Genomic DNA, 14,333 nt, shown 5'->3' with positions numbered 1-14,333 from the left:
TTAGCAGCATGTCAGTAAGTGCACAGAACTGGCCAACACTGTGGGAAGGGGATGAGGTCATGCCTTCTCCTCAAGGCCAGGTATCTTATGTGGGTTATCAAAATGAGTCACTGGCATCAAAAAGAGGAAGACTCAATGAACTACGGTATCACTTAACTCGAGCAAGGAGACTTTCTCTGGGACCATCATGCCAGTTGCTCTTTTCCAACCTCTTATTCAACTAACAGTGGTTTCTTTGGTAGATTTCTTTTGGTAGATTCTAGAATGAGAAATTTAGCTGAGAATGAGATTGTATGTTAAGAGCTAATTTGTGACAATTTGCCTAAGAAATTAGTGCATTTAAGTTATGCAAACTGAAGTAAGAAATTTTTGGCTATTCACTGTCAAAATGAGAAGAAATCTTTTCATGTGTGTGTGTTGAAAGACTTTTTATCCAGGCAGGGACACTGTAAGTGAAAATAAATCCATAGATACAAAAGATAAATGAGAAACTGTAAGTGGAGAAGCTTGAAATTAGAAGTAGGTGTTCGCCACTTCTGCAAAATGGTGCAAAAATCAAAATTTCTGCTTACAAAAATATTTTATCAACCAGTGCTTCACCAGGTTCTTACAGAACAGACTCAGAAATGTTGATCTTCCAGTTAGCATATTGTAGGTAGTGCTAATTTTGTATTCAGCATATTGCATCTGAGACTGTGGAAGGCAATTTAAGGTCAGCTGGAAATTCTTCTGAGAGCTTAAGGGTAACGTTACCCATTTTGTAATACAAAGTAATTCTCATTAAAGTTCATTTTAGAGGAGCTATGCACACTCCTCACACATTTCTGGGAGAAGATGATGGCATCATCCTAATTATTCTAGAACGTGGAGTTCCACAAGTACAAAACCAGGAGTCGCTCTGCTAAAAGCTGCATTTGTCTGCGTGAGCAACGGCCATTTTGCAAAGTTGTAATCTCACTTCCTTAAATGACGACTGTAAAAACAGAACTCTACTTAAAGTCCTGTGTGCGTGCAGCTGCAGTGACAGCTAAGGTGGCAAATCTCCTTCTTCCCACTACCTGCTCTGGAAACTGTTCAACAGCCAATTGGGGGAACCCAGCCCGAGACAGCATGAACACGCCTTGCTGAGCACACCACTAGTACAGATGAAACCTCTGTAAGGAAGTTAGAGAAGCATTCTTTAAAACTGGGAAGCTTTTTTAGAAGATGGAGAACCCACTTCTTTTGTCCCCTCAACTGAACATTTCTGCTTCAAAGGATAAATCCTATTACAAAGTCATGAAACCAACAGTCAAAGAAGAGCCAAACAAAGCAAGCAAGACCGGGTAAGTTTTAAGGTCATGCTGACACTTTGAGCGTTGTTTACACAGAGGATTCCTCTAACATGGCTCATGGGTGTGAATTTAGGGAGCAGATCTTTCTAGTTTTGACCAATGTATGTGAAAACTTGTGAACTGCAAGCCTGGGAACTGTAGGCATGAAATATTCATTCATCAAAGAAATAGTTTTTAAGTACAAGAAACAAATTAATAAACTAAGTAAATAAGAAAGGGGGGTTTCACAAAGTTGTGAATAATGCTTTTTAAACTCTTAATGTAGTCCGGAAAAGATTCTTTGTAAAGACTTCAAATCTGAGGAAGCATTGCTTCCCTTTTTCTTTGCAGAACTTTAAAAGTAGAAGATGCTGAGCCAACTGTTTCATGTCTTCACAAAGTGTGTTCATGTTCCCTAATATGAAATTTCATTCTTCTTCTTCACAATAAGAGGAAAATGTATTGAAAACAAAAAGATTCCCACTTCTGTTTGCTAGTGCTTCATATGTAATTCATGTTAACGTCTGAAGAAGAAATTCATTAATGTGAATAATATAAATAGCAGAAGTAACAGAAATATTAGTGTAAGTGAACATTTGTGGATCTGTGGTGCAGAGGCAGAGATATTAGTTGAAGAAGATATCTGGAACAAACCCTTTAATAAAGTTGATTTAAAAGCTACTTGAACTCTGTTGTAGAGCAAAGCAGAAGAGAAACAGACTGAGCCTTCTCCTGCAGAAATCTGAATTACACGAAGCTGAACATCTTGGTAAACCAACAAACTTGACACAAGCATCAAGGTAGGCATTATACAAGACAGAGACGATGGGGATTCCCTCTAGGATGTGTTGGTGTGACTCAGAACGTTTCCTGCATATGTGTGTGTGCATTCTGACTTGGCAGAGAGTAATACTTTCAAAATCTATTTCATTTCAAGTTGGCTAATTCAAGCATACAGATAGTATAGAATTATCTGATATATAACAAGGGAACTCACCACTAGTGTTTTCACACTGCTAAGTGCAGACTGTTGCCCACACATGCACATATATAAAAACCTTTACTCATGTCAACAGCATTTTTTTAGTCCGCTGGTTATACCAAGCAAGCATTGACTCAGAAATGGAGCTGAAAAATTACTGTTTAGAAGGAAATCATATAGCTCCTGGGAAAACAGGTTTTCCAAAGAATTCTGGGATGCATGTCAAATACTGGATGTATAGTTCCTTGATAATTGCTGTAATTGACAAAACAATGTCTTGTCTCCAAAATTCAAATATTGATGTTTAAACACTGCTTGATATTGTCTCTGTGACACTATTTCCCATAAAGATGTAGGGTAAAATATTGTTTTTGTTAAATTCAGTAAGAACTTCTTGACTTCACTAGGACAACAGAATCTCAATGATACATGAATTACATTTGTAGGTCTTGACTGAAAAGTACTGCAGAAGCACTGCAACTCCAAGGCCGTAAAATTAGTAGCTCCTTTCTTTCCACCACAGAACACTTCAAAGATTCCCATCTCATTTTTAAGTCTTGTTAACGCTGTTTAAGCACTTACTGTTTGGGGGGCCAAGCTGTATTGCTTTGACCAGAATGCTCCCTCATGTGTAAATATCATGGCTATCCAAATGATAGCATGTACTCATGATCTGGAAGACTTTCTTCTCCACAGTCCCAGGGGAGGATTTCATTGCCTTTTTCCCCCCCTCTCTCTTTCTTTCTTGTGCTGGCAGAAACTTTAATCCAATGGTTCTACAGTTCACTTAAAAATAGAAGATCTTGAAGGAGTGTTGTGAACAACCTTTTTCAGTTCATCAGTTCCAGACATGTAAAACTGTGCTAAGATTGTACCTAAAATGAGAAAGTGCAGTCTCCATGCCACCTGTAGGCAGACGATACCTTTTCAATGCTCATTTTTATTTAAGTGGTTGATTACCACTGGGTGTTTCATACCCAGGTTCTGGTTTCTGTTTGTTACTGCAGCACTCCCTGGTGTGCCTATGTCTTGGGGATCTGTGAAGCTACTTCCTTTCTAAAAGAGAATGAACAAATCACACTAGGAGTTTCCAAAACCAGCAAAGAACTTCTCCAGCATTCTGTGCAGTATGGGACTGTGTATGTGCTCTGAAGCTGTCAGGGTTTATCTTTCACCATCACCAAGTTCATTTCTGTAGCTGTAGTAACCCATTATTCCCAGATGTACAAGCACACACAGTTCAGAGAACTGCACTCTTTGTACTTCCCATAATTAAAAAGCTCTGTAAGGGAGTGAGGCCTCGCTTTCCCTGACTCCAGAGTTCCCCTGCTTTTTTGGCCTATGTTCATTTTTCACATTTCAGTTCTCCAGTATTTGTAAGCCTTGAGAACTGTTTGTCTCTCCCTAGCTAAAAATTTCATTCCTATAAGCAATCACTTCAGCTAGCAGACCCATGACACCTGTAAAAGCATAAAATAAAAATTCTCCTTTTACTTTTTAAACAAAACCAAGAGCATTACTGGCTTAAATTCCCTCTCATAGTCCTTGGAATTTCCCTTCATCTAAAATTCATGTGTCTTCAGATTTTGCCAAGGGAACACAAGCTATGTAAATTAGGCAGCAGAAAAAATGTGAGCCTGGGGCAGGAAAGAGGCATCATTTCCAAAAGTGCTCAATCCATAACAAGTTCTTCTGGTTCTCAGCTCCACTATCAACTAACCCCGGACAAGCTGCTTATAGGAGGACATTGCCACTTTCAGAGTACAATGCTATGTCATCAAATGAAAATGGCTCTAAATGTTTATATTCATTCTTCACCTTCAGGCTTAGAACTAAGACATAGTCCTGGTGTGATAAAGTTAATGCCAGCCTTGTGCCAATTCCTGTTTACCAAAAGCAATGCATTGTCCCGGTGTGTATGTGCAGGGATAATCTATACAGCACAAAAAGAAAGAGGTTCCTGAAATTTTATTTGGAAGAATAAAACTATTCTTTTTTTTTCCTATCAGTATTGTTCTCTAAGACAGAATATTTGAAATAATTGAGAAATACATGTAACTTGGCATAGTTGATGAAGAATACGTGGAGTTTTCTAATTGAGTGCAGTCTCTCAGAATAACGTGATATTTGAAACATGTTTGTGGTGAACAAACCAGACTATACGTGTTAATACCCTTGGAAACCATCACCTAAATCATACTGCTACAACTTCGTCTTCAGCCTCTTGAACTTCCTGTACTTCATTACGAATAGGCTGTGGTAATACAGCCTCAGAACCACATCTCTGCAAGAGTATTTTTTAAGACTAACTAGGTGACTGACCTGCTTCCCTTGTAAGTTTTGCAATACTGCATCATCTCTATTTCCTCAAAGATTCCTCACAGAAGTACGACATAAACATTAAAAGAAAAATCTCTGCTCTGATCTTTTATTATTTGTAAAGGTAAAAAAAGTTGGCAACTCTTCAGGAAAAGGTCAGAAAAAATTATACTGAATGTTTCTGAAGTCTGTAATAGAGCTCCTTCAGCAATAATCTTATCATTGTGAAACACAGCAGAGCAATAATAGTAATTGATTGCATATCAAAACAGCTTGATGAATACATAGTACGCACAGTTCCACAAAACCATATTTTGTTTCTTAAACAGTGTGTCTCCTGAAGAAGCAATGAAATGGGGTGAATCTTTTGACAAACTGCTTTCCCAGAAAGGTTAGTACTCTTTTTTTCTCTTCCTGAAGACTATGCTTGTGGAAAATTGATGGAAAACTACAAAACATGGTTGTGCACTTAAATAGATCTGTCAGTTACCTAAATTAGGTATGTTGGGTCATTTACAGCAGCATGTGTTTCTGCTCTGCTCATGTGCTTAGGCTACAGCATGCTGTCAACTACCGAAAGTAGCTGAAAATAACTTTTAAGCTTAGTATTTTATTGAGCAAAGTGATAGGAAGTAAAGAGTTCCTGCATAGAAAGGCAGCCAAAGGTAATTAAATTGTTCTGTAATGAATACAGTGCTTTTCTGCTGTATGAATTCTAATCAGACTCTTGGAAAAATCCATTATAATAGTGGCATACTAATCAATTATTTAGAACATCACTCACATTAGCAGAAGACTATCTTATCTTTTCTAGACTACATTTTTCAATATTGTCAAAAAGAAGAGCTATGTTCTGATGAGCTAACTGCTCTATTACCATAAAAATCCTGAATGGCAGTCTTAAAAAATGGTTGGAAATCTGCTGGAAATCTCATCCATCGTTTGGCCTCTGCCCAGTATCGCACTGTTCCTGACCAGACTTATTATAAAGCTTGTATAATAAAGGCTGATTTTTTGTATTATCATCATTATTGGTATTTTTAGCCCATCTTTCATGAAGTGACAGTCTCTTTGTTCTTAAACATTTTATAGAGATTATTTTTCTATTAGGGATAACTAGCCATGTGTGCCATAGAGATAACATTAAAATGAACTTATAGTAGAAGAGGACTTGAAGAAAGAAAACGCCTCTCAATTTTTATCCAAGATAAAAACAGCAAAAAAATTCTGAGTTTGCATGGAAATCACACTGTATCTTTGTACAGTGTCTGTGAACTTCATTCTGATCTTAGTCAAACAACTTACTGACAATGGGAATTTGTCTGCAGACCAGAACATGAATTACTTGATCATTATGGAAACATTGCTCTCAGTGGAATGTGTTGATTTTCATACAAAATGTAGAAAAAAATTTGCCAGGTCATCCTTTAAATGTTGATTTAAATGTTGATAGTTACATTGGAGCTAGATTATGTTAGTCTTCTGTTAACTTTGGGAAATTAAGGGACATTTAAATGGAGTACAGAAGATGTAACAGTTTGGAAATATCAGGTCACTCACTTAGGAGCATCATTGCTGGTCCACATCCTTAGTAATCCCTTTCAGACAGATAAATCCATTCAGAACCACAATCTCGGTGTTTTAAACTCTTGAGAAACAATGATCGATTCAGCACTGAGAGTATTTAGCGGTAGGTTTGTGGACATACAAAGCGTCCCAAGGCAACCGACATTTGCTTTACATATAATAAGAGCTATAGGAGGCAACATTTGGCCAAAGAACTTATTCTTCATGATGGCTATGACTGAGATTTATTACATCATTTCCATTTGAATAGTGTTCAAATATTCCTGACTGCAAGAGCAAAATCATAAAAGTAAGAACATGTTCAATGGACCTAAGAAAAGAATTTGTCACTTTTGATGCAGTTTGCTCCTGAAACAGTGATAGGATTCAATCTGGCTGTTATTTGAAATGGCCCATTGCTTACATAAATACCAAATGCACATACATCATCCTCCTTCCATTCTGGAGGGACACGTGTATGATCCAGCTGCAGTGAGCTGGAGGATGCTCTACTTGTGAGCAGAGATTCTCATTGCATTTGGGTTAACCTAATGCAGTCTGCTATTTAGCAAATTCCATCGCTTTCAGATACATACAGATGTTTTGATTGCTTCCATTTATAAATTCTGAAGGTCTTGGTAATCAATACTGAGAATTCTGTCATGGAAGTTACAGCATGCAGTTATTTTAAAGCCTTTATGTAGTTTAAAATAATGATCTATGATGCAATGTAACTCAAAGGGAGCACAGCCCGTTTCGTCACTTTGCCTAGACTGCCTGAAAATATTGACTGTCTGCTAAGGATATATATATATATATATTTAACACAATTCAATATTCCCTTCTGTAGCTGGATTGGATGCCTTCACAAAGTTTCTGAAGACGGAGTTCAGCGAGGAGAACATCGAGTTCTGGATAGCTTGTGAGGATTACAAGAAAAGTAAAACTATGAATGAACTTTTCCCAAAAGCTAAGACCATTTATGAAACATTCATACGGAAAGATGCTCCAAAAGAGGTACAGTAAAAACGTTCTTCAGTGTACACAGTGTTTTCCACAACTGCATCTGATGAAATCTGCTTTTAAGAAGTGTGTGTCCAGAAACAGTAACAACCATTAATTGTGTTGTCACTGACTTAAGGAGACTGTATCTTATATGTCAAAGCTTTGGAAGAAAGCCTGGAAATAACTGCTTAGTTTATTCATCTCCAGACTTCTTACAAAACCCACTCTACACTGCTCTTCTAAATATAGAGCTCGTTCAACTATTAGATCACAGGAATCAAAGATTCGTAGTGTTCTATAAAGCCAGGGTATATGCATATATATGTACATGCATATATACATATATATGCACACAGAGTTAATTTAGTGAAAAATAGCAATAATAAATGTTAATGCTGCCATGTGACATATCAGCTGGCATTTGTGAAGAAGTATTATCTGTCTTTGTTTAATGCTGCCTCCAGAACAACAGAATAGTTCTCCCATTCTCTTAAACTTCTAACTATTTGTCAAATCATTACACAGCTCAGACTCAGAAGCTTTTATTTTTAAATAAGCCAAAAGACTGAAGGAGGCTAGAAGAATTAACAAATTAAACGTATCTCTTAAATAATAGTTATAATGTTTTAAGCAAAGATTTTTCATGATTGATGTCCCCTCCATCCTCAAAGCTCTGGCTGAGCATTCTTGCTATGTTACTGACAGCACACACACAAAAACAAGTTGATATGTCAATACCAATTAACGCTAAGGCCTTTTTTTATTATCATAGTAATGCAAAAATTCTTAATATTTACAATTTCTTCATACTGCTGAAATATGTTATGAAGGAAACATATTGAAAATGAGAAGAAAAACATTTTTTTTTGCTCGCTTTGGGAAGGAGATGATAAACTCTTACTGAAATCAAGCTCAGCCTCTTCAGTAGGTCTTTTGTATTTACACTTTCCTGTAATTCTGTCAACTTTGAGAAGATCAAATATGTCCCTTGCCAGTACTCCCTTTCCCCTGTATTTTTTTTAACTTGTCAGAATAGCAGAAGTTAAACCCTAACTGCTACTTCCCTATAACAAAGGTGAAAAAAAGCGTAATTCTCATTTTAAGATAAGGATTACAAAATGGTGCAATCTGCACCCATAATTCCCACAGATTATATATAAGGTTCAGATCCACTTTTGACAGGACAGGAGGCTGACTTACTAGGTCCACTTTCAAAACTTATAGCCCTTTTTACTTCTTCTCCTGCAGCATCTTAATGGGTGGACCTTACGTAAAAGAGAAAAACCCATAATTTGGTCTAGTGCTTGGCAGACCTCTCATGGCAGGGTACTGGAACTGGATGATCTTCAAGGTCCCTTCCAATCCAAGCCATTCTATGACTTTCTAATTATTTGAGCTGGAACTTATCATTGCCAAGTGATCAGTCTGTGAGCAATTATGGTAGGACATCGAGCCCTGATACTGTCAACTCTTGAGACTGACATAAGCAAAAGGAAGAGCAGGAAGAAAGCTGGGGAGGGGACAGGATGTGGAAGTCATACTTTGATCAACAGTAATATAACGATTTCTGTGTGAAATCTTCCCAGGAAGAATGCACCAGTGCATGGAATAAATAATCATTTTGATATGCTTCCCACATCTCTAAAGCCTCAAGAAACCCACTAAAATTATTTTAATATTTTGTTAGAATTTTCTCACCTCCTGCCACCAAAACCCTACACAGGATCTAGAAATTTTGAATAAGCACTGGTGTATTCTAATGAGACAAAGTTCTACATGCATCCTAATAATAAAGAAGGGACTTCAGCTGGTGATGCAAAACTTGACAGCAGGAACTATTCCAAGATTGCTGTTATTGAGTTGCTTCTACTCAGATGCTACCACATCAAACTGTATTGGTTTTATTTTAACTGATATTTTATCAGTTCTTCAGTGTACCAGTGATGCATCTGTGAACGCTTTCAGGCAGCCATAACTGTAAAGGAACATACTAATTCTGGGGCATTAATATTGAGTTATATAAGGGATTCAAAGTACTTTTTATCAGAAAACACTTCACCAATGTACAACATCATTGCTATGGACTGCAAAATAACTGTGCTTATGCACGTTAAATAAATACTCTTTTCCTCATTCTCCAGGTGAATTTGGACTTTAAAACCAAAGAAGTTACAAGTCAGAATATTGAGCAGCCCGCCATCACCACCTTTGATGCAGCACAAAACACAGTCTACAGGCTGATGGAGCAAGACAGCTATCCACGCTTCCTAAGATCTGATCTTTATTTGAATTTGGTTAAGGGGAGGAATCCTGGTCGCCCCGCTCTTAGGAGACGATCACGGTCTTTTACTGTCAATGATTTTCAGGGTGTGCGGCCTGACTTCACCATTTGGCAATAGGGAGCTCAGCCGTCATGAATTCTAGCTACTGCAAGCAAATTGTACATGTGTTATAAAATACAAATCCTTAGATGGTGTAAACAAGTGGCAAGCAAAGTTGTATGCATTCTTGCAGGTCATAGTTCTGTAGCTAGTGAGTAATCTCATTTGTTGTAGCTGACCAGGCAACATATTGATGAGACATGTCATGTGAAGCTTTTGTACAGTATTTTTTTTAAAACTCAAGTAAGAGCTGTTATCATATTAGAAAGAAGAATCTGAGTTTCCAGCATAAAAGTGTTGTTTAAAACGCTATTTGATAACATCCATCGTGTATTCTGATCCTGTATTGTTAGACAGTTTCATCACAGTTTGAATTTATGTAGCTAGCCTTTGCACATGATTTTGTTTTTGCAGTATTTCCTACACTAAGCACAGAATATTTGTGGTATTTTCTTATACTGCAAAACACATGGGAACATTAGTTAGGTGAAATGTAAAAATGACATGGATTTTAACTACAGCTACTGCATAATTAAAATTTAGCTATTGCATATTTCAAGAGGATGATAAGAATGCATATTTAATTTTAATAGGGATATATTTTATACTTTTCTTATTATGTACATTTTTTTCTCTATATTTAAACTATGCTGTATAAATTAGCTTTGCTATCAAATATTTGTATTCTCTTGTTTTTTGTTTTCCCAGCCAAATGAGCAGCAGTCAAGGGCCAAGAATGCCATTTTAGCACAATGTGTACCATTAAATATCTGGTCATGTGGGTGTGTATGTCTGTCTAGAAGGAAGCGTCCTTTTATCCCCATGCTAAGCTAGGTATGAAGCCAGTTAAACAGCTGAATCAACTGCTGCTCTCACTATGTAGTTCTGTGCTGTAAAGCTGACTATCCATTACTGCACCTAAAATGCTCCTTTGTGTGCTCACCTCCATGAATAGCATCCTCTCAAATGCCACACTTGATAGTTCACTTGAGAGATAACAGTGTGTCTGTTACAGCACAGGCGTAGAACCTATATGTTTGCAGCCAGATTCTCAACTGGTGATCATGTTACTTCATACCTGCTGAGAATCTTGGTGTTTGCTCTTGCCATGGATGAAATACATGTAAAAGAATATGTACATTTACTGCTGTTCCAAAACCCAGACAAATGACAAATACAGTGCTTTGAGTAAGACATTTCCCTCTTAGCAAAAAACCCTAGCAGTTAGTCAAAAGTGTCTGCAGTGATAAATAGAAGTCAGCAGGCGCCTTTGTTTCCTTTCACAGAAACATGGAAAATGTTGCTTATCTCCAGGGAGGCCTTCCTCACAGCCATCATTCTGTAGTACTGACAGTGCTAGTCCCTTACATGAGTTTTGTGATTACAACAAACAAGTAAGCTATTCTTGGTAGCTACTTATGCATGTATGTTTTTCAGAGATAATTATGAACTATAATTTACATCAGACTAAGGCCATGGGAACTACTGTAAGAAGAAAGTCAAGATAAATTCAGAGAAAGGAAGACAAAGGGCACAAAGATAAACCAAAACAACAGAATTATCTGTTTTCTGGAGGAGGCTGCTTTTTGTGACAGAAAAACAAGTGCTCTACTATAATTCTGGAAGATGAACTAAACATAGGTTTAGTACAAGTCTGTGACACTTCTCCATGTTTCAGAGAGACAGGATTGATCAGACTGAAGGCTAGCTCTGCACGGATGTATTTATAGCATAGACCTCAGAACAGTGCCAGCAATCATTGCTGGGCTTCTCTAGCTTTGGCAGAGTCAATGTCACAGTTAAGCAAATCCTCTTGGTTAGCTGGCCTGGAGCAAGTAATGCGTACAAATCCTACTGGGCATATATTTTTATTGGGAATTATGTTATGTAGCAGATTTTGGATTTCTGTGTGTTGTTCAGCATTCAGTAAGAGCTCTCAAAATACTTCTTACCAACACTTTACCCTACATAAACACTTCATTCTCTTCCTTACATACATGAAGACTCCAGATCCAGTGTATGAGGGAAATAATCTGCAGAACTCTGTAGCACAAATGTTTGTTGCCTGTTTTTTTTTATTTATTTTTTACCTAGCTCTAATTAGATGCATTGAATTAACTAAATTATTATCTGCTGTTCTTAGTTAGCTTGAGGGAGATCAAAATACACATCTTCACAACTTTTCTTTGACTTTTGGGATTTGATATTGTGCAAATGACAACTTGATTAATATCCGTGCTGACAAGAAACAAGAGGAATGAGCTCAAACATAATGAATCTCAAAGGAAAAGAAAAGTTTCCATCTACTACAACTGTAGGCAACTGATAATGTAGCTCTTAGAAGCTGTGGCATATAGAGGCACGTAAGTGACTCACAAATAGCAGGTTGTTTTTTCTCTCCTTTCTTTTTGTCCCCAGCTGCTCAGCTGCCTTAATTAATTTTGAATACAGTTCCCTTTCCCTTCCAAATTATTTTCCATGTATAACATTGAAAGGCTCCAGCTGAAAAAAAATGCATAAAATCATCTTCTCTTCAGCGATTCATATGCTCGTGCATGAACACCTTGCTCAGATACTTGTCCTAGACCCCCCTCTGTTGTTTTGCATTATAGTCAAATGTCTCAATCAAATGACAGTTTAGCTCCTGTGTGGCTGCATGCCGAAGATATAAATATCAGTCCTCTATGCAACATCCGCCTTGCCTCCATTCCTTCTTTTCTCCTGCTGTCTTGTTGCCATCTTCTTTTACACCAGCCAGTGAGAACTGAGCCTGTGAAGGCTGCCTGCATTTGCTTTAAAGCTTCTGTCTCTCTTTTCCTAAATAGCATGTGTTGGTGTAAACATCTCATATGTCAGCTCACAAGAGAAGGAGTTATTATTATGATTTAGACTTTACCTTTGACTTCATTATGAAACTTAGTTAAAATTAAGTAGCAGGAAATACAACCCTATGGAAGTCAATATCTAGTTTTCAAACAGAACAGAAGGTTAAGTTGAAGCCTAACATAACTACAAATCCTAAACAATTGTTTCTTCACCATCTATTTTCTTGTATTTTAGAAACTTATTTCTACACAATCAAGGACACTGGTGTATCGGTTTTCCCTTTCATGCATTACATAGCCCAGCTTGGTTTGGGACACACCACAAGCAAGGCACAACTCAAGAGACAACTGATATGGGGAATTATGGCCTACTTCTCATATATTCTTGTGTTCTTGTGCAATTTATACCCACTTCCGAGAGCAAAGTTATGGTACCGCCCCGTAAGTTTGTACTTACCTAGGCTTACATGTACATAGGCTTCTTGTGCAAATAGGAACTTTTGTTAATCTGATGCTATGTAAATAGAAGTTTGTTCATCCAGGACAAGATCTGGGACAAACAATCTGCTGACTAGTACTAATTTATACTCTTCAAGCTTGCTTTTTTTTTTTTTTTTTTTTGAGAATTGTTTCCAGTTCTCCTTTTCTCAACATTTGTGTTTGTATAGCGCTCAGAAATCACGTATATAAGGAGCACAACATGATGTAAAACATTTTGACAGACTGTTCTGGAAATCAAATCTTTTACCTGAAGGGACACATTGCTTGGGTGGAAAATAACAGCTAATTTCCTTATGTAAAATAGCTCTGTGGCATACTGAAGATACACAAAGTTATTCACATGGAAAAAAAAAAGTGTTTGTAAGCTGTCCACAATGTACTGTTGGAAGGTGGAAGATGGGCATTTACATAAAGCTGTGATTAGAATGTATTTGCATCCGCTATGACAGGTGGTTCCATTTCACTAGGATGCCAGCAGTGCCCAGGTCATCTTCCAGCTTAAGAAAGGTGGTAAATCTACATTTACTTGAATTGCTTGGACCAAGAGAAGCTTCATTTTTCTCCTGAGGTTATGCTATACAGAGCAGTATCCAACAAGCCTGCGTGTGGAATGGATTCAACAAAGGCCAAGTGCTGAAAGGCATTAAGGTTTTGAACCTGACAGAAGCACACTAAAACTTTTGTGGGAGTGTGGCATTTTCTCACATTGCACTAAGGTGAGTACAAGGCAACTCTTTTAGGAATATATAGAAATACAAGTGATTTCTTAGGTTAATACACCAATAGCATGAGCATGAAGAGTTGCTTTACACTGCCTGTTAAGATAGTAGTATCTAGCTCAGGTGTAGTTCAGTGGAACACAAAATGATAGGCTTAATTGCTCCAATCAGCCAATACCTTTTCATAAAAGATGTTGATCCTTATCAAGTAATTGGGGCAAAGGATGAAATGTGTGCAACCAATAGATCCACATTCCATTTCCAACAGTTCTAGCTCTGCTATCATCTGCCAAAGGCAGCACACTCATAAATTCATTGCACAGTCAACAGAGTTGTAAAAATTTAAGTCAGAAGCTTCACAGATCATTTTTTTTTTCAAAAACACTGAAATTAGCTGAACAGATACGGACATGATCTATTTGCAACTCCAGTCTGGGTTATTAGTGAACTGAATCTGCAAACATCAGCAGTGTCAGCTGGATCAAAATTTCCAATAAGATTGGAAATAGCTCTATGTGCAAGTTCCTGCCCCCCCTTTTTAACAAGTTCACATTTCTCTTTGTTTGCTTGATATAGTATATTATGAATAACCAAAACATTTGCTCAAGTAGTTGATGGGTGTGTTGTAATACCGAGACAATTTTTCTCCTTATGAAATTTCAGTAAAATATTGGTCTTGTCTGGCACTGTTTTATAGTCCACGGTACATATTCTGCGGAAAC

At 37.3% G+C, this 14,333-nt stretch overlaps 1 protein-coding gene across 1 annotated transcript; it reads left to right on the top strand.

The window, feature by feature from the left end:
- RGS18 (regulator of G protein signaling 18) lies at positions 927-10,242 on the top strand. Its single transcript, XM_021405011.1, has 5 exons — positions 927-1,325; positions 2,012-2,113; positions 4,944-5,005; positions 7,031-7,197; positions 9,327-10,242. The coding sequence occupies exons 1-5, from the start codon at positions 1,207-1,209 to the stop codon at positions 9,582-9,584; spliced, it is 708 nt and encodes a 235-aa protein (XP_021260686.1). The 5' UTR covers positions 927-1,206; the 3' UTR covers positions 9,585-10,242.

Source organism: Numida meleagris, chromosome 7 (genome assembly GCF_002078875.1).
Source record: "Numida meleagris isolate 19003 breed g44 Domestic line chromosome 7, NumMel1.0, whole genome shotgun sequence".
Taxonomy (NCBI): domain Eukaryota; kingdom Metazoa; phylum Chordata; class Aves; order Galliformes; family Numididae; genus Numida; species Numida meleagris.
The sequence above is the reverse complement of the archived record's forward strand: the minus strand, read 5'-3'. Positions and strand labels throughout refer to the sequence as shown.